General features: G+C 42.8%; 2 protein-coding genes across 4 annotated transcripts in view; one reads left to right on the top strand and one right to left on the bottom strand.

Annotated features, from left to right (window-relative positions):
• Positions 1-1421: 1421 nt before the first annotated feature.
• On the top strand, positions 1422-12064 carry radx (RPA1 related single stranded DNA binding protein). The gene is made up of 15 exons (XM_015961040.3): positions 1422-2164; positions 2439-2581; positions 2679-2871; positions 3250-3358; positions 3998-4098; positions 4188-4307; positions 4401-4496; positions 4569-4736; positions 10222-10373; positions 10449-10591; positions 10681-10728; positions 10795-10844; positions 10927-11163; positions 11597-11761; positions 11838-12064. The coding sequence occupies exons 1-15, from the start codon at positions 1573-1575 to the stop codon at positions 11972-11974; spliced, it is 2454 nt and encodes an 817-aa protein (XP_015816526.1). The 5' UTR covers positions 1422-1572; the 3' UTR covers positions 11975-12064.
• A 2920-nt stretch (positions 12065-14984) lies between these two features.
• Positions 14985-24784, bottom strand: part of npas2 (neuronal PAS domain protein 2) — a 46803-nt gene continuing 37003 nt past the window's right edge. Inside the window, exons 7-22 of one of the 3 annotated variants that reach the window (XM_070555722.1) lie at positions 23321-23441; positions 20742-20855; positions 20541-20659; positions 19839-19921; positions 19647-19753; positions 18976-19123; positions 18811-18895; positions 18603-18729; positions 17676-17773; positions 17478-17567; positions 16898-17089; positions 16167-16367; positions 15892-16064; positions 15725-15817; positions 15432-15642; positions 14985-15346 (exon numbers count right to left, since the gene is read on the bottom strand). In XM_070555722.1, coding sequence (XP_070411823.1) covers positions 15128-15346; positions 15432-15642; positions 15725-15817; positions 15892-16064; positions 16167-16367; positions 16898-17089; positions 17478-17567; positions 17676-17773; positions 18603-18729; positions 18811-18895; positions 18976-19123; positions 19647-19753; positions 19839-19921; positions 20541-20659; positions 20742-20855; positions 23321-23441 — 2181 coding nt within the window. In that variant the 3' untranslated portion in view covers positions 14985-15127. The remainder of the gene's footprint in view (positions 15347-15431; positions 15643-15724; positions 15818-15891; positions 16065-16166; positions 16368-16897; positions 17090-17477; positions 17568-17675; positions 17774-18602; positions 18730-18810; positions 18896-18975; positions 19124-19646; positions 19754-19838; positions 19922-20540; positions 20660-20741; positions 20856-23320; positions 23442-24784) is intronic. The other 2 variants (XM_054730620.2, XM_054730624.2) reach the window with 2 other exon arrangements.

The raw sequence follows: 24784 nt of genomic DNA, 5'->3' as shown, positions 1-24784 counted from the left end.
TTAGAACAAACACATTCTAAGGAGTCATCTATGCAAATAAATAAATAATTAAAATAAGAATAAAACGACTAATATGACTTAAACAAAAGCTTCGTCTGATTGCTGTACAGCTGAGGTGGCTAATTTAGGAAGGGAATTTTAAAAAATAAACGATAAATTTCTTGTAGCTTTTAGCCTTTTAGAAAATTACGCCCTCTAGTGGTAATTTGGTGAAATTACATTAACTATACTAAACATTGAAATGTTACAAGAGAAATAATTGCTTTGAACTTCAATCAATGCTAACTTAACTAACTAGCTCATATAGTTGATCTTGAGAGTATATATTTTAACTTTGACGAAAATAACTGTGTTTTGAAAATTACAGTATTTCAGCCTGTCGTATGTTGAAATCTAATACAACTTTGTCCAAAACGATCTACTCATCTACCAACTCATTTAGGCAAAATCTTTGGTAACTTGTCGCTCATTAATGACGACATCTGTTTTAGAACCAGAACACAGATTTTTCTGTTTCTGTTTGCCAGTCTGTCAGCAAATACATGTAGGAAAATCCCCACATTTAAAAAAAATTGCCATCTCTCTTTGATTATCAGAAAAATCTCAGTGTGACGAACAAAAACCCTTTTGACTTGATTTTTTTTGTACAGTGATCTTGAGTTCCCTGAAAGGCGCTTTAAAAATGCATCATCATCATCATCATCATCATCATTAATCTGTTATGGTCTTGGGCTGACATTTGTTGTTAAATCTCGCTCAAAATCTCTAACATACCTTCCTTTACAAGATGTTAATTATTACATGGACAATTTGGACTTTGATATTTCTGATAAACCTTGTAATTATTTTGTGTAAATAGTTTACGGAAGAACACTACATCTGTTCTTTCCTTATTTTGAACTACTTCACACAATATTTAAGTCACTTTAATGCCTCTCTAGATTTAATAAGGAAACTGCAATAATTTACCAAAAATTGCATAATTCATGTTGTTTTAATGCCTTGCATAATTAAGTCATATTGTTGTCTTTTTTTCTTTTGTCACAATTAAGCCATATTACTCGTTTTCCTTTTTTCTTTATAGAAATGTCTCACTTAAACTCTCTGCACCTGAAATTGTTATAACAATCAATGTCAAGCTCCTAGTTTTGAAAATGTTATTTTCATCAATTAAAAAAAAGGTCCTCGCCTTCTCGGCGCACCAATGACGTCACTTCAAATTGCATTTTTAGCTCGACTTTTAAAATAAAGAATATCCCGAAACATTTTGGGTCAAGGAAATAAAGTCAAACCACTTATTTCACATTGTAACATGAAATATGTAATTTAAAAAACTAGCTGTTTTCGGTGTGGTGGTTGAGCGAAATGATGACGCCATCAAACTGCATCAGAATTTAGCGGTAAGTTCAACGTCTCAGCGTCAAGCAAGCAACAACTTTCGTGGCGAACTGTGATGTTGACGTACATTTGGGTTATTTTACTAATTTCACAGTTATCTTAGTAGTTTATAACTTATGGGAGCAAAAAGCCCACAAGCTAACTTGATGCTATCGAGGGTGGGTTTCTAAACCAATGGAGGGTAGTTCGTCTTGTTCTTCTATGCTTTCTGCGCCCCGTCAGCCGTCTTTCCTTTTGTCAACTTTGGAGCGCTTATCCAACACTCCGTGCCTGAAACTCAGCGCTCAGGAGGCCCCTCCTGTCGCTGTCATCGCCCTTCGGAGGTATCTGTCTGAGCAGGCTGTGGATCAGCAGCAGCCCGTCTTCTACAGCTACGACGTGACGGTCACAGACGGATCTTGGCGAGCCAAATGCTTTCTTCACCCCAGTTTAAACCACCTTGTGCACACCAACACTCTGAGGACAGGAAGTGACATCAGCGTCAGGCAGTGCTCCTATGTTTACAACGAGAGGAGGCTGGGATGTGGTTACATTTGTGTCGAGGCGCTGGTCTGTGACGCAGAGAAGTCCGCTCTTCTGCCCGGTGTTGATGACATCCGGTCATTACCAGTTCTGGTGAAGCCTGGCATGGAGAGGAGCATGCTGCTGCACAGTGATGTTCCTCTGCAGCCGGACTGCAGACACTACCTGCCCCTGTGGAACAACGACGATCCAGAGGGGGACATCTGGATGTCAGATTCTCCCTCCTCTGAAACAGTGCTGGACGGTAGGATGACCTCTGACCTGTCCAAACTTTGGCTTTACACTTGTGTTTTAAGATTTTATCCAGAATCTGCCTACAAAGTTCTTTATTACTTTCTCCCACACAACTAATTTTCTTAGTCCACCAACCTTTACGCTAAAATTACTAATATAAAACATAACTACTTATTAAATTGTATACTCTTTTATAAGTATGTCATAATTTATTATACATTTTAATATTTTATGTTGACTTGAGCTAAATATTCAGTGAAAACCTTAATGATCTTTTATGTCAGTGTCAAAGGTCGCTCTCCTAGGTGGTCTGGAGTCCTATCTCAGATACTCAAAGAAGCCTTATCCCCTCCTGGTAAAAATAATACACAAATCCAGGTTAAGGTATTACGGCAGGCCGGGACTCAAGATTCATTACCCCTATCAGGTGAGTCTAACCATTCAGTTACTTATAAGATCATCATGTAATCTTCATAATCTAGATCTTTATTATAACCAAAGTGTGTAAATCTGTCACGTTTCAGGCGTACTTTGAGGTTGCTGACAAGAGTGGCATAATGTCGCTTGTGCTTTGGAATGATCTTTGTCCCGAGTTTTACCAGAGATTGAGTGTCGGCACGGTGCTGTATCTCCAAAATTACGCCCTGAAGAAGAGTTATTCAAACAAATCACGCCCACAAATGAGCCACTACGGAATGACAAACTTCACCTCTACTGGTACGTCCCTAACTAAGCCTTTGTTTTTCCACAAGTTTGGGGAATATAATGATTCAAAACACAAAAGATTCTCTTGTCACCTACAAGGTGATCATGCTTCTGGAGATAAATTGTATTAGAAATAACATATCTTTAATAGTTCCCTCGTTATTACCAGTAGATCGTTTAATTAAACATGTTCCAGCTGCTCGTCCAGACTCAGGGAAATCTCAGCAAAGAAGTCAAGCCTGTAACATATTAAACAGAAAACACATTCAGATTTTAAATATTTGCATTTCCTAGAGTAAGGTTAAAAGCTGGAATGTTGGTGCTTTTAGAATTTGGATCAAACCTTTACCACATTCATTTTTATTCAACCTGTTAATGTGTTTCTCTAAGAAATCAGCTTGAACTATCGTGAGCCGGCTGCTGTCATCACCATAGTCTCACCCAAGAGTGTCCAGCCTCAGTGGGGGCTCCCCGAGGTTTCCTACCAGTTCACCAGCAGGTAACCAGATGGATACTGTGTTTTTATTATTTAGGGGGCTTAAAAAGTATTGAAACTTTATGTTTATGTTTATTCATTTAGCAGACGCTTTTATCCAAAGCGACTTACAATTTCAAACCTATAGGGCATGTAGTGATCTGTGGGGGAAACCGGCGTACCCGGAGGAAACCCACGCATGCATGGGGAGAACACGCAACTCCACGCAGAAAGGCCACAGCCGAGTTTTGAACCTGCAACTTTCGTGCTGCGAGGCAACAGTGCTAACCACTGCGCCACCATGCAGCCCAAAAAAAGTATTGAAAGTTAATCAACTAATTTAAGAAAAATGAAAACCATAAAAAGTTGTTGGACTCACTTGTCATGCTGTGATACTTTGGCAAAATTGAATAAACTTTGCCTTTGGTTAAAGGTTTAATTGCAAAACAATTTTCGTTTTATCTGAATGTCAAAATTAAACAGTTTATTAGTTACAGGCGAGTTGTGATGAAGTCAAATTTTTTATTTAGAAGACCTTAAAGTCCTGAAAAGGTGTTGCAATGTGCAGAGATCCTGCATCTACCCTGTCACTGTCGTTTTACATGGGATTGTATGATTACAACAGTTATTCATACTGTTTGATGTTGTTTCTGTTTATCACAGGTCTGAGTTGGAGAATCTGCCCGGTGATTATGTTTGTGATGTCATTGGTTTGGTAACATTTGCTGGCCGTGTGGAAAGAGTCATTAGCAAAGGCAACAAAGGTAAGGCATGTTCATCTTTCGTCTTTCTGCTGAAACTTGTCATTTACCTTTTGTCTGTTATTTAGTGAATTATATTTTTTCCCGTTTAGGTCCTGATAAATACTGGAGCTATCGCTGGGTCCACGCTGTGGATGGAACGTTTGACCAGCCTTTCATCTTGGAGCTGTTTTCCACATCTCATCCTGAAATCTTTGGTCACATTTGTCCAAGTGAGCTGGATTAATTCATATCTGATCTGTGCTGACTAATTCATGCTGTAAGTGGGACATTTTTCCTCGAATGTCCCGTCTTCTTGTCCACAGTGACCTACCTGGTGTGCACGCAGATGCGAGTCTGTAAAGTGGAAGGCTCACAGCCCTACCTCTCAAGCAGCTGTGGAACAGAGATCTTCATCACAGGTGACTGCAGCTGGTAGAGCAGTTCTCTGTGTTCAGATCACCAGATCACTGGTTTTCTACCACCACCAACAGGTTACCACAAGGGCCAGCCATATGTGGGTGACCCCAGGGTGAAAAGCTTCATCCAGTGGACCAAAACTCTGAAGGACAACACAGTCATGCAGAAGTCCACTGTTGGTGGCTATTACTGCTATCCTCACCCCCCACGGTTTTTTAAACAGACAGCAGCAAAATCACCAGGTAAAAGAAATGGTGCATGAGTTTTTATGGTGTGGTTATGGTATATATATATATATATATATATATATATATATATATATATATATATATATATATATATATATATATATATATATATATATATATATATATATATATATATATATATATATATATCCATCTTCACATGTTTATGCTTCTGAGATGATTACCATCACTCTCACATGACTAAACTATTAAACAGCATCACCCCCCACACCCTCTGGAACAGATACACAAGCAGAGACAAGATGGAAAAAATATCAGTTGTTAATATCGGCCCAGTTTTACTTATCGGACCGATATGATAAAGAGCAAGTCATCCCCTGCCAGATTCTTACTCAACTCCCACTTCCTGTTTGAAAAATGCAACAAATGCTGTCGCTTAGCAGACCGAGAGGGCGGAGCCGCTAACAAATACACACACTCATGACATTGTGACATCATAATGTACCATCTAACATCATAGTGTACCTCTTAGCCAATAGCGATGGCAGATTTAAATTCAAATGCAGTGCTGACAGTTTTAGGCAGAATATTTAAATTTTAACTAAGATGCACTAAAGTGCCGAGTTATTGACTACATTTGTCTACAGCACAATCAGACACTCATTTATATAGTTTATCAGCAAAAAAACATGTTGATTTGGAGTGACTTGCTCTTTAAAGAATGACTACCACCGATATCAAGGTTCCCACGTGTCCTGGAAAACCTGGAAAATCGTGGATCAATTTTCCAGTCATGGAAAACACATGGAAAATGCGAAAAAAAGGAAAATGTCCTAGAAATATTTGAGTTGTCCTGGAAATCTATTTTCCCTCCTTGTGAATGAATACAAAGGGGTAAACATTTTATGCATGAATTTCTGTTTTCAGCTGTGTTCAGTGGGTATTTGGCTGTAGCGCTTGTCTGCTTTCATTTCTGCATTCAGCCGGCACAGCGCCCCACGTGACGCTACCAACCAATCAAATTGCTTTGAACAGTTCTGCTTCCCAGTGTGTCCATCTGTCTTTGTTGCTAGATTTACCAATTTTTCATACTCAAGTAAAGATTTATTTCTCCAAAGAAGATCCAAAGCTAGCGACTTTCAGTTAAAGAGTGCTGCTGTATTGCAATGTATCGAGTGAGAGGTTTTTCTCCCTCTTTCTGTTAATTGACAGAGGAGCAAACTGAGAGCTGTGTTGTGTCGTCACTATGATGACCAGAGCGGGAGAGTCCTGCATTCTTATGACTTTTCTTACATCCCTTAAATTGAAACTCGTGTCCCGCATTATTGACAGTCTCCTGTTTTGAGTTTAAGTCTTGCATAAACTTGTGTGGAGAAATCTGCCTGTTGCTGTCAATTAAACTAGGAGGCGGGACTTTTACGCAGGTTCGGAAATGTATAGCAATTTCAGCAATATAATTGACAAACAAAACACAGTTCAAGATTTCCATCCATCCATCCATTTTCTTCCACTTATCCAGAGTCGGGTACAATGGAGGCAAGGAACAGGGCCCATTTGGACTCAATGTCCCCCGCCTCCTTTTGAACCGGAGGAGCAGTGGTTCTACTCCGAGTCCCTCCCGAATGTCCGAGCTCCTTACCCTATCTCTAAGGCTGAGCCCGGCCACCCTGCGGAGGAAACTCATTTCGGCCACTTGTATCCGCAATCTCGTTCTTTCGGTCATTACCCAAAGCTCATGACCATAGGTGAGGATTGGGACGTAGATTGACCGGTAAATCGAGAGCCTGGCTTTCTGGCTCAGCTCCCTCTTCACCACGACAGATCGGCTCAGTGTCCGCATCACTGCAGACGCTGAACCAATCCGCCTGTCGATCTTCCGATCCCTCCTACCCTCACTCGTGAACAAGACCCCGAGATACCTAAACTCCTCCACTTGAGGTAGGACCTCTCTCCCGACCCGGATTGGGCAAGCCACCCTTTTCCGGTCGAGAACCATGGTCTCATATTTGGAGGTGCTGATCCTCATCCCAGCCGCTTCACACTCGGCCGCGAACCTACCCTGCAAGAGCTGAAGGTCAGAGCTGGATGAAGCTAGAAGGACCACATCATCCGCAAAAAGCGGAGACGAGATTCTCCTGTCACCAAACTCGACACACTCCACACCACGGCTGCGCCTAGAAATTCTGTCCATAAAGGTAATAAACAGAACCGGTGACAAAGGGCAGCCCTGGCAGAGTCCAACCCTCACCGGGAACAGGTCCGACTTACTACCGGCTATGCGGACCTAACTCACGCTCCTCTGGTAAAGGGACTGAATGGCCCTTAACAGAAAGCCACCCACCCCATACTCCTGGAGCGTCCCCACAGGGTGCCCCTGGGGACACAGTCATAAGCCTTCTCCAAATCCACAAAACACATGTGGATTGGTTGGGCAAACTCCCATGCCCCCTCCATCACTCTTGCAAGGGCATAGAGCTGGTCCACAGTTCCACGGCCAGGACGAAAACCACATTGCTCCTCCTCAATCTGAGATTCAACTATCGATCGGACCCTGTTGTCCAGTACCTTGGAGTAGACCTTTCCAGGGAGGCTGAGGAGTGTGATCCCCCTATAGTTGGAGCACACCCTCAGGTCACCCTTCTTAAAAATGGGGACCACCACCCCGGTCTGCCACTAAACAGGAACTGCCCCTGATTACCACGCAATGTTGCAGAGATGTGTCAACCACGACAGCCCTACAACATCCATAGCTTTGAGATACCCAGGACGAATGCCATCCGCCCCCGGGGCTCCGCCGCTGTGTAGTTGTTTGACTACTTCAGCAACTTCTATCCCCGAGATTGGACAGTCCATCCCCAGGTCTCCCGGCTCTGGTTCCTCCTCGGAATACACGTAGGTGGGATTGAGGAGCTCCTCAAAGTATTCCTTCCACCGTCCGAAAATAGCCCCAGTTGATGTCAGCAGCTCCCCATCCCCACTGTAAACAGTGTGAGTGAGTTGCTGCCTTCCTCTCCTGAGGCGCCGGACAGTTTGCCAGAACCTCTTTGGAGCCGATCAATAGTCTTTCTCAATGGCCTCACCAAACTCCTCCCACGCCCGAGATTTTGCCTCGGCAACTGCTACTGCTGCACCCAGGTTGGCTATCCGGTACCTGTCTGCTGTCTCCGGAGACCCACAGACCAGCCACGCCCTGTAGGTCTCCTTCTTCAGCCTGACGGCTCCCCGAACCTCTGGTGTCCACCAGTGGGTACCGGGGTTGCCACCACAACTGGCACCAGTCACCTTGCGACCACAGCCAGCAATAGCCGCCTCAACAATCGCAGAGTGGAACAAGGCCCACTCAGAGTCAATGTCCCCCACTGCTCTCGGGACGCGGTCAAAGCTCTGCCGGAGGTGGGAGTTGAAGACCGTCTTGACAGGTTCTTTTGCCAGGCGTTCCCAGCAGACCCTCACTATGCATTTGGGTCTGCCGGATCTACGCAGCATCTTCCCCAGCCATCTGATCCAACTCACCACCAGGTGGTGATCAGTTGACAGCTCCGCTCCTCTCTTCACTCGGGTATCCAAAACATACGGCTGCAGGTCAGATGATACGACTACAAAGTCTGTCATCGACCTGCGACCTAGGCTGCCCTGGTACCAAGTGTACCGATGGACATCCTTTTGTTCGAACATGGTGTTCGTTATGGCCAAACTGCGGCTTGCACAGAAGTCCAATAATGAAACACCGCTCGAGTTCAGATCAGACGGGCCGTTCCTCCCAATCACACCCCTCCAGGTCATGCTGTCATTGCCCACGTGAGCATTGAAGTCCCCCAGCAAGACAATGGAGTCCCCTAATGGAGCGCTATCTAGCACTCGTCCCAGGGACTCTAAAAAGGGTTGGTACTCTGAACTGATATTTGGCCCATAAGCACAAACAACAGTCAGGACCCGTTCACCGGCCTGAAGGCGCAGGGAAGCTACCCTCTCGTCCCCCGGGATAAACCCCAACACACAGGCAGAGAGTCTTGGGGCTAACAAAAAGCCAACCCCAGCCCTCCGCCTCTCACCCGGAGCAACTCCAGCAAAAGAGAGTGTCCAACCCCTCTCAAGGACTTGGGTTTCAGAGCCAATGCTTTGTGTCGAGGTGAGTCCGACTATATCTAGCCGGTACCGCTCAACCTCTGCCACAAGCTCCTGCTCCTTCCCTGCCAGCGAGGTGACGTTCCATGTCCCAAAAACCAGTTTCCTTGTCCGGGGATCGGACTGCCAAGGCTCCCTCCTTGGTCTGCCACCCGATCCACACTGCACCGGACCCTTCGTGTTCCTCCTGCGGGTGGTGGGTTCACAGTTGCTTTCACATATTATGTCCATGAATTTTAAAGACACATTTTAATACCAAGAAAGCGCTCATTTTTGAACGGGGAGAAACGTTATTTTAGGTTTTGTTTGAAAATAAGTCCAGGACTACAAATGCGCATTACAGAAGTGACGTCATCGAACCAGACACGTAGAAAAACAGAGGGAAAATGGATGTAAGTTCAACAAACTTCAAATCCTTCCTTCAGGAGGAAAGAACCACCATAAATCTGGCCATGTGGTAAGAGGAGATTCTGTGGTGACGTCATATATGCGACGTGCCGAGGTCTAATGTGTAGTCATGCTAATTACGAACTTTTACAAGCTGATAAATCTCAAAGTACATGGCCAAAACACCCATCATTAGTTTTCATTTAAATTGCAGTACAACATATGCGTGATCCAGGGTGCTCTTTTAGCCCCATTGACTTGCATACATTTTTTCGTTCTTCCGGGGACTCATGAGCCGACCGGAAAGGGAGGAGACTTAGGGTCCCTAAAGTGAAAAACAACAATCTTTGCACAACTATAAAATCGATATAGCGGTATAGGTACAGTATAATATCTGTTTCAAAATACATTCTAGGGCTGAGCGATATGGCCTAAAATCAATATCACGATATATTGAGGATTTCACCTCAATAACGATAAATGGACGATAACTACAGGTAAGCGCAGAAACAAAAGTTGTCCACTAGATGGGGCTGTCACATGTATTAAGTCGTGTCACATTTTTACGTGACTCAAGGTGGTAAAGCTTCTTAAAGGGACATGAACGTTGCCAACCTACACACATCTTTTCATTTTTTTATTGCCAGATTTATTGACATGGGAAAGATTATCACGATAAGTCAGAAATTTCGATAACGATAAATTTTCGATTTATTGCCCAGCCCTAATACATTCTGACATGAAAATGATATTACCCAGCCCTAGTTGTAATAACTTGAGCCTTACTGTAGCAGCTGAAAGTCTTGAAAATGTCCTGGAAAAGTCCAGGAAAATCATGTTCAAAAAAAGAGTGGGAACCCTGGATATTGATGCCGATATATCGTGCATCCCTAATATATATTAGGCGCTATCACACAACAGTCGGACCATAATTTTGTGGATTTCAAAAAAGTCATACATCATTCCCGAAAAGATAAAAACTGCTGATTTGTGCTTTATGGTAAAGTTCCTCTGGTTTCTGCGGCCGACCTGAAGAAGGAGCTGGAGACTCTGCAATACAGAGAACATAAAAGAGTTGCTATTCAGGGATGGATCACAGCAGTACGTTACACAGAAGCCCCAAGATCCTCAGAGACTCAAACAATGGAAGGCAATGAGGTGACAGATGTAATTTTACAGTGATTATTTTTAAGAATGGTGTGTGTTTCAAATGTAAAAATAAGGTTTTTCTAGGTTTCAGATGATGAGCAAGAACAAGTTGGACCAGAACAACAAGCTTCTCCTCCAACAGTTAAGCAAACATTTGCAGGTGGTTCATTATCCCCCTCCTCTGACAGAAGCTCAGCAAACATATTGAAAATAAAAAATCATCAGAGGTATGGGTGACCTTTATATTTATTTGTTGTACCTTGATGGCAAACGGCTGATTTATTGAGTTAAATGTGCGGTAACTCGTGTTTTTCAGTGAAACCACACCATCCTGCCTGAATCGTGGCAGCGCTTCATCTAAAAGGTAGTTTTTAAATCTAAACATGATGTTTTCATTCTGAGCTCATTTTTCATCTCTTCTCTGCTTCAGACACAGAAATACACATGGAAGGGAGGAAGAGGAGGTGGATCAAGGTCAGGGTGAGTTACTGGAGCTTCACCTTCACTCCTGTGCCTGTGTGTGTGTTCTGATACTCACAATGATGCATTTGTCTTCTCCCAGTCTGCAACGCTCCATTCTGGGAAATCAGCGGCTGGTCCATACAGCAACAAGAACTCTCTGAACGTTTGTGTCAAGGCGGCCTGCACCAGGACAGCATCTTTCGCAAGTTTGTGTTTGATGAGAGGATCACCCTGATGCAGTGGTCTAACCTTCAGCCGGGGCAGTGGACGTCAGAGCCAATAGCCGACCCCATCCCACCTGCTTCCTGTCCCGGATACTACCAGCTGACTATTCTGGGTAAAACAGATGCTCCCTGACCAAAGATAACGCCGTCTCTTAAGTGTTCCAGTCTTTTCAGCATCTGTCTGACTCACTGCGAAAATGCAGGCTTCTTCTTTTTTATGAGTGGGTTCCTCACCGAGACAGAAGAGTCCTTTTGTGTTCAGTCTGGAACAAACACTGCTACCTGACCTTTATATTTTATTAAATTTACATCATCGCTGAGTCACTCTAAGGTGAAGACTTGCTGTCAGTGAAACCCAGTTTCCACAGTCAGAGGTCTGAGTGACCTTAAAAAAGGCTTGAATTCATGCAGCTCTGTTGTTAAGGTGGATCTGCCTCTTTAAATGTGTTCTGCTCTTTTATTTTTACCGTGTCATAAAGACCTACATGTCAGGAGCTTTTCTTAATTCTTGAATAATAAAAGAAAAATTTTTTAAATTTCCAACAGGTATTAACAAGCAGATGGCTGTCGATGCTGCGTTTTTCCCTGTCGGGAACGTCGGCGATCCCCGAGCTGTTGGTCTTCCTCAAGATCCACACAACAACACCATGTTGTCCTGCCTTTCATCTGGTTTCCTGTTCCCGCTCAGCGGTGCAGCCCTTCCTCAGCCCGGTAGGAGGCAACAACACAAACGTTGTCCCAGCAGGTCGTAACGCTTCAAACTAAATGTGTGGTCGTCATCTTGCAGAGGAGATCTTGGTGACGGCCTCAGAGCTGGAAGACATGCATCTGGTGTGCGTCCTGGATCTTTGCCATTTGGGTGGGAATCAAGTGGAAGTCCTGATGAACAAAGTTTATAAATTCACAGAAGTTTTCCCTGATTAGAAACTGCAAAAAACTGTTAAAAATGTACAAAATTTTGCTTTCTTTTTGTATTTTTATAATGAGCAAGAAAATAAAATTCTGCAGCTTTAATTTTGAGAAGTCAGCTGTGTCGTGTGTATTATAGAAATAAAAGCCTTGATTTCAGGTCATGCAGCTGAGGAATAACAGGTATTTTGAATTTTTTTTTTCTCAGATATTTCACAATATTCAAGTTGATTTATATATAATTCAATATATCGTAGTTAATATTTAGGCTGAACTCAATTTAATTCTTTTAAAACAAATGTTCATTTTTTTTTAAAGCTTATCTTTCATGGTAAAATACAGAGAGAGAAAACGAGCTGTACACGTGACTGCAACACCGATCTGGGTCCAAAAATAAACAACACCTCTTCTAATAAGACACCTCTTAATCTGTTACAAAATTACTTTAATTTTAAATCATGTAACATACATATGCAATCTATTAGACATAGAAAATAAACAACTATGTGGCCTAAAATATTTTAAATGCATTTTTAAACATTCTATAATACAATATAATCTTTATTCTTTTTTTACTTCCTGCACTGAAACTGCAGAAATGCTTGAACGCAAGGGTTGTGTTGTTTTGTTCATGTTCTGGTAACTTGCACAGAAAGCATTAATCTGACTGCCCACAGTCACGTGTCACATGTTGCAAATCAGAAAATATAGATGAAGTTCAATGTGATCAAATTCACATCCCATCAAGTGGAAAAAGAACAAACGATGATGAAAAAAAAAACCACGAACGAGAACAGCAATCCAAAGAGTGGCTGGGAGGGAAACAAAACACCAATCGAACAAATTATTTACAACCTTTGTGAAGTAATCCAGATGTTAGTAGGTGATTTAGGTTCAAGTCAGATGAGTTTAATGAGCCGAGTTTCCCTCAACCACCTCTGAAGGCAAACTAAACGGTAACAGATGCTTCGTCTAAATCCAACATCGTCTGAATGATGTGTTCAGAAGAAAAATAATCTCATATAACCCATTTCACTGCCTAAAAGGCTGATATTCTGCAGGATTATAAATGAATTGTCTTTAATCATGTGATTTGGAGCATTTTCACTGAGAAATGCTCAACAAATGAAGACAAGAAACACAAAAAGTTGTGAATGGCACCTCTTGAGCTGCTGGCGAAGCAGAAACATGTGAAACTTATGGAAGAATAGTGAGTAATAACAGGGCTCTAGCGTTAGCTTCATCCTTCAGAGTTTGTTACTGATGCAGAATAATTGCACTTTGAATTTGAGTATTTTTAAATGTTTATGAACGGCGGAGCAGGAGCTCTGACTCATTTAACCCCGTACAACTTATGCTAAGTCCTGTGCAAACCCCCCTTCAGTGAATATATATTAAAATAAAATACTGCTAGAAGGAATGTTTTCATTCAAAGAAAATAAAATACTTCCATATAAATTACCTGGTACATGTGTTTATAATACAGCCCTATTTACACGGCAACGCTGTTCTGAAACAGGTAAAACTGCATAAATTAACATTCTTCTTTTAAATCCACATTGCACATAGAAAAGCGTAAAACGGCACCAAACATACGTGCTGAGTGTGCAACAGGAGCAGCACCAGTCTTCAACAGGAATATTTTAATAACACCAAAAGAAGTCGCATTTGGAGCACGACGGGCTGCTTTTCATAAAGTGGAGCGAAAACGTGTTTGTCGTGCTAAGTGGAAAATAAGCTAAGATTTGCAAGACTGAATAATAAACTGAAACTATAATGCAGGCGCTGTTTATGTATTAGCTGATTGTCTTCGTTAGTTTAGATGCACATATGGTCTTTTTTTTTTTCTTCTTGAACTAAGCTCATTGTCAAGCGTCAACATTTCAATCTTCTTAGTGTCACAACTGTAATCCGAGTATCATCAGTGCAGCATCAATAGCATCGGTTCACCGTTAAATCTAAACAGTCTGAGAATTAACTCCAAAGATTGTCAAAGAAAGAGTCGGAAAGCTGCTTCAAAAGCTCATAATGTCTAAATAAATGACAGAACAGACCTTTTTGGAGTATCGGCCGATAAGCAGATTTTTCTGTCTTAATAAATTGTTCAAATAAACAATCCAACAGACACGTCGACCACATTAGAATACTGTTTTCATCTAGGCTGCATGCAAACTCTCTCTGTGCAGAACACAGATCAGTGGTAGAATAACTGTTGTTTCTTTATGCCACACTTTGTTAAATAAGCAATAGGGATGAACCACACGGATGAAACTGTTCAGGATCTACTGAGCATGTTGAGGTTGCAGTAGAAATTCCTCCAGTGCATATATATTAAATATATATGGTTGTAATTTGTCCAGTATAAATCTACACGTTCCCTATTTCTATCTGACGCAGAAAGTAGAAATCATTCTTTTATGAAAATATACCATTTCTATTCCAAATGGACCTGAGCTGGATTTTTAAAGCCGTAATCAGACAAAAACCATCAAACCAGACCATGAATGCATCACGGTTGAAGGCACGATTACCCCTCCTCTGCCTGTTGGATCACACGAGGACTCGCAGCTCGTCAGGAGCAATGTCTGTTTTAGTTCTGGGGCAGCTACAGCGCCACTCTTTCAGGCCCAGATTGAGGCTTTAAAAATCTAGATGGACCTTCATAATAATGAGAAGAAATCCCTTTTGTCGCTTCAGGCCCGATTTTGAATCGTCGTGTTTGGAACAGAATGTGGTGCCGCTGTAGAATTATCACACAAACAAACCCTGTTTAACAGGCAAGGATGATATTCCAGGGAAGGGGCGCTGAGCTGTAGATCTGAAAAGTAATCAAACAGAAGGAAACAATCGACCACAGAAAAATTATAAATATTCTACATTACGGTATGGGTTGGTGTCAAAGTGCAAACAGACACTTAAACTTCAACAAGCAGACGCGTAAAAGCATCATCTTCAGAGCCTGGATAATCCACTTATTCTGGCGGTCTCAGTGAGCGTCACGTGGCCTCTCTCCTCGGATCAGGCAGAGCCAGGACGGCCTGGTGTTGTATAGAACCAGCTGTCTCTGAACTCGCCATCCAAGTTTGATTTCTAAGTGCCACATTGTTTTGCCGCCTGCAGGGCGGCGCCACAAAGGCAGAATCTCAGCGCTCCAGAAAGTCCTTGGTGCTACCGAGTCAGCATATTCCGAAAATCTGAAATGCTGGCTGTCCGATTTTGGGAAAGTTGGTACTGTCTTTGCTGCTGTTGCGGTTGCTGCTGCTGTGCTAGAGGCAGCTGCTGCGTTGGCAGCTGCTGCTGAATGTATCCCACGGTGCTTTGCTGTGGGACGTTGGTGGTGTGTAGGAAAGTTGGAGTCGATCCACTGTGGACAAGCCCTTGAGTCATCTGTGGACAACAAGAAAGCATAAATGTTATCCAGCGAACTGACCCAGAAATGTGATAAAAGTTGTGATGATGATGAGTATGGTACCTGAAAGAACTGCTGGGGCTGCTGAGGCTGCACCGAGTGCTGGGAGGCCTGAGGCTGAGTGGGGTGGGCTGACTGGGACTGATGTGTGATGAAGGTGTTGTGTGGGATCATTATGGGGGACGTGAAGACGGGGGATGGCACGAGCACGGCGTTACAGTTGACTTGTTGCATTGTAAAAGAGGGGGCGATGATCGGCTGGTCCAAGCTGTATCTGTGAAGTAAAAAAACAACAAAGAGCTCAGAAACGGTACAAAACTATGTGATACAAACACGGACTGGGTGTGCTGGCTCACAGAGTTTGGGAGATTCCCATGTTGCACTGGGAGGGCTGTGAGGTGATGCTGCTAGTGGGAACCAGAGTCTGCACCGGCTGGTTCAGGAGCATCCTGCAGGGGAAGAGAAGCTGTTAGTTCTTCATCCCATCTCTAAGCAGACACCAGTGTGTGTTTAGGGCTCTCACTGTAGCTGTCCATCCTGGCTGAACTGGTTGTGTCTTTGGTTTGCATCCTGCTGAGGCCTTGTGTTCGTCTGGGAGAACATCATGGGATTGCTGTAGAAGGGCGTGGTCAGACTTGTGTTCGTCTGCATGGGCAAACTCACCGACTGCCTGCCCCGAGCAGTCCTCTGCTGAACCTGAAAACGAACAAAAGCTCCTCAGAGAAACTTCAAACCAAACATTTAGACTTTAACGTGATCGGATGTCTGCTTTTAAAAGCTCCATCTCGTTTTAAGAACCTGCGTGGAGGGTGAGCTGTTTTCTCTCAGGCCAGAGTGGGGTGATGAACTGTGAGCACTGCAGCTGGCAGGCTTTGACTGGCCTGAGAGCTGCCTGATGACCCCTGACTGGTTCTGTTGGGTCGGCCTTCCTGGTCCCTGCTGCTGCGGCTGCTGCTGGGCCTGACCAAAGTCATTGTGGATCGGCTGCTGTAACAACATCTAAGATGAAGACAGAAAGTAATATATTTGTTTATTCATGCCTTCAGAAAAATGTTTGGCTTTCATATAAATTATACTGACGTTTTCTGCATGTTAAACACCAATAAAACCCAAATGAAAAGATTAAAAACTAGCATTATGCAAATCCTTCTTCAATTATTTCAGTTTGAGCACTAACAAAATTAGTTTTTGTAGGGTGATCACATGATCACATCAGCTCACCAACATCCAGAACACACTTCCAGTCAGAATGTTATACGGGTCATGTAGTACACAAAATAGCCTCTAGGTGGAGACAATCTACCACGACAGGAAGGATTTGGTACCAGGATGCTAATTTATTTCCTTACCCCTAATATCCACGTGCAAAATGTTATTCAAAGATATGACAAAACCTCTGATGATGTATTTTTATGAAACCTAGTTAATTTTACATAAATAAAAAACCTCTATGCTTGTCTTCTGATGAAGACATTTCTTTAGAGAATAGTAGATTGAGGGTCCTCTTTCTCCTTTGGTGGGATTGCTACCTGCAGATTCGCGAGATGAAGCTTCTCCTTAATATCATGCAGCTCCTGCTGCTGGGTTTTAATGTCGGCCTGCAAAATGCGCGTCCTCTCCTCCAGCTGTTCCTTCAGCTGGTTCATTACACCGAGCTGAGGCTGCTGCAGCTGATACACCGAGGACTGCTCCTGGGATTGTTGCTGCTGCTGGGATTGCTGCTGCAGAGAAAAAAATGTATATAATATCAAAAATAAATTATTTTATACTTGATTCAAGTTTCATTAATTATCTTTTTTGCCACTCATGATTTTTTTTCAAAAAAGAAAACAAAAAAATGCGGTTGCTAGTTATTGAGCGTGGTGTTGTGGTGATAGAAGCCATTTACTGTTACGTAACGTGAACGATTTCTTTAGAAACTTTTAAGGGAAAAAACTACATTCCAAATAAAACGATAGAAGAGAAAACCATTTTCTCTTCTCTTCTTTTTATGTTTTTTTTTAACAAGCAGATGATATGAAGACAGATGACAGCAACAGTCATAACTATCAGATGCAGCACACAGAACAGATGAGGGCAACTGGTAGGACAGGAAGTCTAAGCCCCAACCATTGTGGGGGAGTGCTTGCTGCAGGTTGGAGAAAGGGAGAGGCTCATTTGGGGAACAAGGTCAAAGGACTTTTGTCTTTGAGTCAAATTCTACAGGAGAAAATAAAACGCAGAAGTTTACAACCCAGCACCAGTCGTTGTTGCACCGACCGATTTCCCCCCACAGACAGATTTGGTGTTGGAGGAGTATAAACTGACCTTTGAAGCACTGGGTTGGAGTCTGGCAGATGACTTCTCGGGGCCGACAGAAGCAGCCTGCCATGACGGCGTGCAGGCCTCTGTGAAGGAGTTTGCAGCTACAGAGGAGACAGGTCACTTACAGGCTGTCTGACGACATGTTCGCTTAGTTTACCATCATTGTTTCTCTCTTGCTAGCTAAACACACTTCCAACGAGCTCTAATGAGTCAATTACACTCAGGAGATAAACAGATCATTTGCCCAATCACACGACACATTATAAGAAGTCATGCAATCTGTTAGCACTCAAAATCTACGCTGTGGAGGATTTTCAGCCACCAGCGCATCAAATTTAAAACTGGCTGAGTTGCAGCTATTTTTGTGTTTACTGGTTACCCCCCCCCCCCCCCTCCCAAAAGGAAGCTCCGGGCATCAGCAGAGGAACAACAGCTTTGCTGGGATAAAACCAAAACAACTTATTTTCTTTGGATGTATAGCACAGCTGCTGATTCATTGATTGCTACTTCATTCAGCCACTGCACTGAGCAAAAAAACTGATGAATTCAGTTGTTTTCGTTATAACCCCACAAATCAACCTAGACAAGAAACCAGCAGCTGTCAAAGTGCACTGGTGTGTGCATTAAGATTTCAGCTCTATGTTTGCTTTTATCAACAGCTGCTGTTGTCTTCATAAATATGCAGATGGAAGTGAGGTGATGGTGGGTGGAACAGCAGCGAGTCTGAAGGCTCAAAGTAACAGGGGAAAGCCAAAGTAAACCATGGGAGCATTTCCTCACGGATGCATCTTCACCCACACAAACATGGGGATGATGCTTAGTTTTGAAATTTGACCGTTTTTAAGCTCAATTTCACCTCATATATGATTTATTCACATAAGAGTACGCTGCTTAGTGAGTTAGCAGTTTAGGAAGCAGAGGATGACTCACACAAAGAGTCTGACTGCACCGTGTGGGAGGATTTCCGAGAGCTGTGGGAGGACACCGAACGTGCACCGCTGTTTCTGTCGCGGGTAGCGTCCAGAGTGGAGCAGATGTCCAGGTACAGCTCCTGGGCCTGCGAGACAGAGCAACATTCAGCACGGAGCCTCAAACACCTGAACGTCACATCGTACGTAATAAAGCTCCTGACTCTGACCTTCACAGAGGAGGGCGCTATCTCAGGTGGAGACAACTCTTCGAGTCCAAAAGCTCTTCTCCGTTCAGCTCGCACCTCAGCGTAACTGAACAGCAAACAGACAGATTTACGTTTGTCTCGTTTTGTCGTGTTTGTGTATTATTAGGACAGAAGAAACACACTAACCTAACAACAGTGTGAGTGCAGACAATGAATTCTGGTTTGGAGTTCCACTGGTGGTAAGTGATGTAGTAATGAGTCTGCAGCCAAATCCACTGCTGTCCTTTGGTCAGGAACCGATAATAGCAGGATTTCCCTTTTCCAAACTGCATTACTGAGAGCAAACAAAAAGCACACATTATTGTGTTCAAATCTATCATTTCTACACTTCAGATAATTTCTGATAAATTTCCACACTCTACATCTGAAGGTGGGATGCAATGCTGAGAGCAAGGGTAAGACATAGTGCACACCCTGTTGTTTTGAGTCATATTTAAGGGCCCTTTAATAGTTGTTTTAATGCATTAGGTAATGAATGTATGGTGTTGGAAAGAAAAAAAAACTATTTTACTAAACTAGAAATGTAATCATAAGGTGGGGCAACTTTGTTTTTCATCCTTTAAGACCTGCAGTTCACGGTGAAGAAACATTTATTTATCTCTGCTACTTTTGTGCCTGCTGGACAAAGTCCAACTATCAAAGACAAAAACAACAGCTATCATGTGCTAAAGAAGAGTAGACGCCGCTCACAGACTGTGCTCATTACATTCTGATGCTGAGAAGGAGCCAACTTTGCTTGATGCTTTTATAAAACAAGCGCTGCTCACGCTTAGTCAGTCTGCCTGTGGGACTCTTACATTGCTTGTGGCACTGGGCTATAAGCTCCAAATCATCCACGTGATAATAGTCATAGCCAGAAGTCCCAAGAACCTCAAAAGGTAAATAGCCAATGATGGGTGATGCTCTGAAACACAAAAGATAATCATAAACACTTTAAAAACTTAAATAAATCAATACAGATGATTATATGGATCATGTTTAGTTCTTACCTGTGATCTAAAAACAAGAACTTCCATTCGAGGCTGTGTCTGGATGTGAATTCATCACAGGGATCTTCCACATTACACAAATCCTAAACCAAAACAAAACTACTGAGACAGGATCTTAACAGCAAACCAAAATAAATTATATCTTCTTTTTACAATTTTACTCATGAAAAATTCTCAATTATATATTTTCACGCAAAGTTATTTTAGCAGGATTGCAATAATCAGACTAGGTGTTATCTCAAAACTACGGCATGTTGCTCCTCAGCATCAAGAATTTGGCAACATTTCCTCACAGTTTTGTTCACACTAAATCATTTTGTGCTCATATTTGCGTGTCACAGTTAAACAGATTGAATATTCTGAATGTTTCCAAGCAGCTGCGACCTTGAGCACAGATACTGTGAAGGAAAGCAAATGACAACTGGAATTAGTCTGCGAGGGTGAAGTGATGGGAGTTCAAGAGCAGAAAATTAAACCAAGGATTTGCTTCGAATCTGTTGGGATCAGAGGAGGAAAAAATATAAGTTCAAGTTAATTCTGGTCAGAGCTGTCACTGGAAATTATTAATAAGTAAAGGATTAGAGTTCAATGTCAAATATTTCACTTTCTCAGGGTCACGTTTTGTTTTCCTGTTGGAAATGACAAACGCTTGCAGTACAAGCTGTAAAACAAAGGAACGAGTCTGAACCAAACAGGTCTTACCTTCAGAAACTGAGGCGTGACTAATCGTACAGTAGCTATGAGGCAGACCTGCTCCTCCAGCGACGACTGCAAACTTCTTGGTAACGTCAGCTCCAGCCCGTTGCAAGAAGACGTAGGCACTGTGAGACAAAAGGAGGCACTTTAGTCACAAAGATCTGATCTAACCCACTCCCAAAACAAAACAAAAACACAACGTCTTACCATTGTTATGAAACTTGAAATCTCCGACAAACTTGACATACTCGTATACAGGCGGCTCCTTTGGGTCCATGCTAGCTCTGGCTATGTGACAGCAAAATTCAATATGAGACTCACCTAAAGGAAGAGAAAAATCATCTTGGTTATATACAATACGTTTATTTTAAAATCAGAATGATTCCTCTTTTTGAAATCCTTTTAATTTCAATAACAAAATTGTGACTAAATACGCAAGTTTTCTTCTGGAATCATAGTTTTACACACAACACTAGCTTAGATCACAACAGCAAATAAATTGTGAAATTCTCATCACAATTTAGTCACAATGTGTCATAATTATGTCCTAAATTTCAATTCATTCTAATTTGATTTTCAACTTTGTCAGTCTAAAAATATCAGATTCTTGATGTTGTCTCCAACTGGTCACAACTTGGTTTCAAAGCTCTCCAACCTCTCCCAGAATAGTTTACATTTGTAACACTCTCAGACTTGTAGAAATGAAATGGAAAATGGTTTCAGACACCTGACAGGACTCTATTTGGATGAAAGTTGTGTGAGTCCCTGCAGCTGTCCTGAGTTTAAAGACGTTTGTATGAGTCGGTAAAAAGAAGAATGCCTTCTCCGGGTCAGGGTCGAGGTCCTGCCTTAACCCTCCCACTGTCCTAATGGGTGTGACCCGGCGAGGAAAGCTGACCATTGAGCAGGGTTGATGGTTTTTCCCTTGGGTCCATGTGGCAGGGGTGAGGAGTGAGCACCACCTCACCCCTGCCATGTGGACCTCCAGGGATAAACCATCAATCCTGCTCAATGGTCAACCTTCCTCGCGGGGTCACCCATAAAGACAGTGAGAGGGTTAAGTGAAGTAGTTTAAGTATCTTGGGGTCCTGTTCATGAGTGAGGGAAACATGTAACGCGAGATTGACAGGAGTATTTGGTGCTGCGTCTGCAGTGATGTGGGAGTTGTACTGGTCTGCCATGGTGAAGAGAGAGCTGAGCTGGATGATCTACGTTCCTACCCTCACCTATGGTCACAAGCTTTGGGTAGTGACCAAAAGAACGAGATCACAGATACAAGTGGCTGAAATGAGTTTTCTCCACTGGGTGACTGGGCTCTCCCTTAGAGATAGGGTGAGAAGCTCTGTCATCTGGGAGGGGCTCAGAGTAGACCCGTTGCTCCTTCACATCAAGAGGAGCCAGTTGAGGTGGCTCAGGCATCTGGTCAGGATGCCTCCAAGACGCCTCCCTGGTGAGGTTTTCTAGACAGGTCCAACCGGGAGAAGACCTAAAAGAAGACCCAGGACAAGATGGAGTGACTGTGTCTTTTGGCTGGCCAGGGAATGCCTTGGGATTCCCCCGGAGGAGCTGGCCTAAGTGGCTGGGGAGAAGTCTGGGCCTTTCTGCTTAGGCTACTGCCCCCGCAACCCGACCTCGATTAAGTGGAGGAAAATGAATGAACAGATGGATAGATGGATTAATGATGGGCAGTGGTGATGCTTAATATGAAAAGTGACTTAAACCTCAAATGAAATTTGGTATAAAAGTCTGAAACAACACACTGGTGCTGTTAGAGTAATCCAGCATTGGTAATGACAAGCTTGTGTGTTTTGGATATCAACTGTTTGTATTTGACCAAAAAGATTAAAAAATATATTTAAGAAGATATCGGGTTTGACTGCTAAAGCATAAAAATACCAGCTTACAGCTGCAACTGTTGGTAAAAAAAAAAACTGCAAACAGCAAGCACAAGAGTTTCCAAGATGTCTCAAAACGTGAACATGTTCAAAGAGTTTGTGCAGCAGTTTTCCTCTCAAAATAGTCAGAATGTTGCTGCAGACACTTTGAACCTTTCTTAATTTAGTTTCTCTGAGTCAAAGTGTCAGAAATGTTGGAAAACTTTAATAGGAGTTGATAGTCAAATTATGAATAAAATTAGGACAGATCGTAAACAAATGAAGACACTAACAGTGACATCCTAATCAGCTATGTCCTTACAACGGAGAGATTTCCAACTAAGACGACGACTGCTCCAAATGTGGTTTTGGGACATTTTTTAAGTTATCTAACATTATCCTGAGACTCTGGTGAATCGCCGTCTCTATTTCTCAGAAAAGCCCAACAGAAACATCGGATTAAGGTCAGAGTGTTTGGCCTCCCATGGCACACTGCTCTGGATTAATGTGTTAACATAACAGTGATTTAAAGTCTCAACTATGATACTAAGCTAGCTCCTATTATTAGCCAAAAGTCTAATCATAGACACAAACTAATCAGCAATCCAATAAACCACAGTCCACTTCCTCTAAAAATACAGAGCTCAGTCAGAACAAACTGGATGGTCAACAGGATTGAAATGTTTATTTTTATACATGATAGATTTACAAAAATACTGAATTTTCTGCTAAGAATCAAAAAGGGGATGCTTAGATTTTGAAGTTTTTTTTAAAGTGGAAGACAATCTCTGAGCTTCAATCTTTTCTACTACTGCTGTGCTCAAACACGATGACCCAAACATAGGTTGTGCGATCGTGTGTGTGCGTGCGTGTGTGTCTGTGTGTAGGGAGTCTGCTCAGCAGGATACTCACTGTCAAGGAAGTCGGCAGCAATGGGGTCAGTCATCAGCATGTGGGATGATAGCAGCTTATATACCTCCCCGTGCTCCCGCTCAGGGAGGAAATTCAAGATATTTTGGTCCACCATATCTGACTGGTACAAAAACGGGGGGACGCACTCACATCAGTCAGTCAGTCTTCTGTTGCTAATTTAAAAAACTTCTAAACAGATGCTTCGTTTCTAAAACGTATAGATCACATCCATACAGGTGCTGGCCAGTAAATTAGAATATCATCAAAAGGTTGAAAATATTTCAGTAATTCCATTCAAAACGTGAAACTTGTACATTATATTCATGCAATGCACACAGACCAATGTATTTCCAATGTTCATTACATTTAAATTTGATATTCATAAGTGACAACTAATGAAAACTCCAAAGTTGGTATCTCAAAAAATTAGAATATTCTGAAAAGGCTGAATATAGAAGACACCTGCTGCCACTCTAATCAGCTGATTTACTCAAAACACCTGCAAAGGCCTTTAAAAGGTCCCTCAGTCTTGTTTTGAAGGCACCACAATCATGGGGAAGACTTCTGACTTAACAGCTGTCCAAAAGACAATCATTGACACCTTGCACAAGGAGGGCAAGACACAAAAGGTGATTGCTAAAGAAGCTGGCTGTTCGCAGAGCTCTGTGTCCAAGCACATTAACAGACAGGCGAAGGGATGGAAAAAATGTGGTAGAAAAAAGTGTACAAGCTCTAGGGATAACCGCACCCTGCAGAGAATTGTGACGACAAACCCATTCAAAAATGTGGGGGAGATCCACAAAGAGTGGACTGCAGCTGGAGTCAGCGCTTCAAGAACCACCACGAGGAGACTCATGAAAGACATGGGATTCAGGTGTCGCATTCCGTGTGTCAAGCCACTCTTGAACAAGAAACAGCGCAAGAAGCGTCTCGCCTGGGCCAAGGACAAAAAGGACTGGACTGATGCTGAGTGGTCCACAGTTATGTTTTCTGATGAAAGCAAGTTCTGCATTTCCTTTGGAAATCAAGGACCCAGAGTCTGGAGGAAGAGCGGAGAAGCACAGAATCCACGTTGCATGAGGTCCAGTGTAAAGTTTCCACCGTCAGTGATGGTGTGGGGTGCCATGTCATCTGCCGGTGTTGGCCCACTCTGTTTCCTGAGGTCCAGGGTCAATGCAGCCGTCTACCAGGAAGTTTTAGAGCACTTCATGCTTCCTGCTGCTGACCAACTTTATGGGGATGCAGACTTCACCTTTCAACAGGACTTGGCACCTGCACACAGTGCCAAAACCACCAGCACCTGGTTCAAGGACCATGGTATCCCTGTCCTTGATTGGCCAGCAAACTCGCCTGACCTTAACCCCATAGAAAATCTATGGGGTATTGTGAAGCGGAGGATGCAATACGCTAGACCCAACAATGCAGAGGAGCTGAAGACGACTATCAGAGCAACCTGGGCTCTCA

This window comes from Nothobranchius furzeri, chromosome 10 (genome assembly GCF_043380555.1).
Source record: "Nothobranchius furzeri strain GRZ-AD chromosome 10, NfurGRZ-RIMD1, whole genome shotgun sequence".
Classification (NCBI taxonomy): Eukaryota; Metazoa; Chordata; class Actinopteri; order Cyprinodontiformes; family Nothobranchiidae; genus Nothobranchius; species Nothobranchius furzeri.
This window is presented reverse-complemented; position numbering and strand designations above follow the sequence as displayed.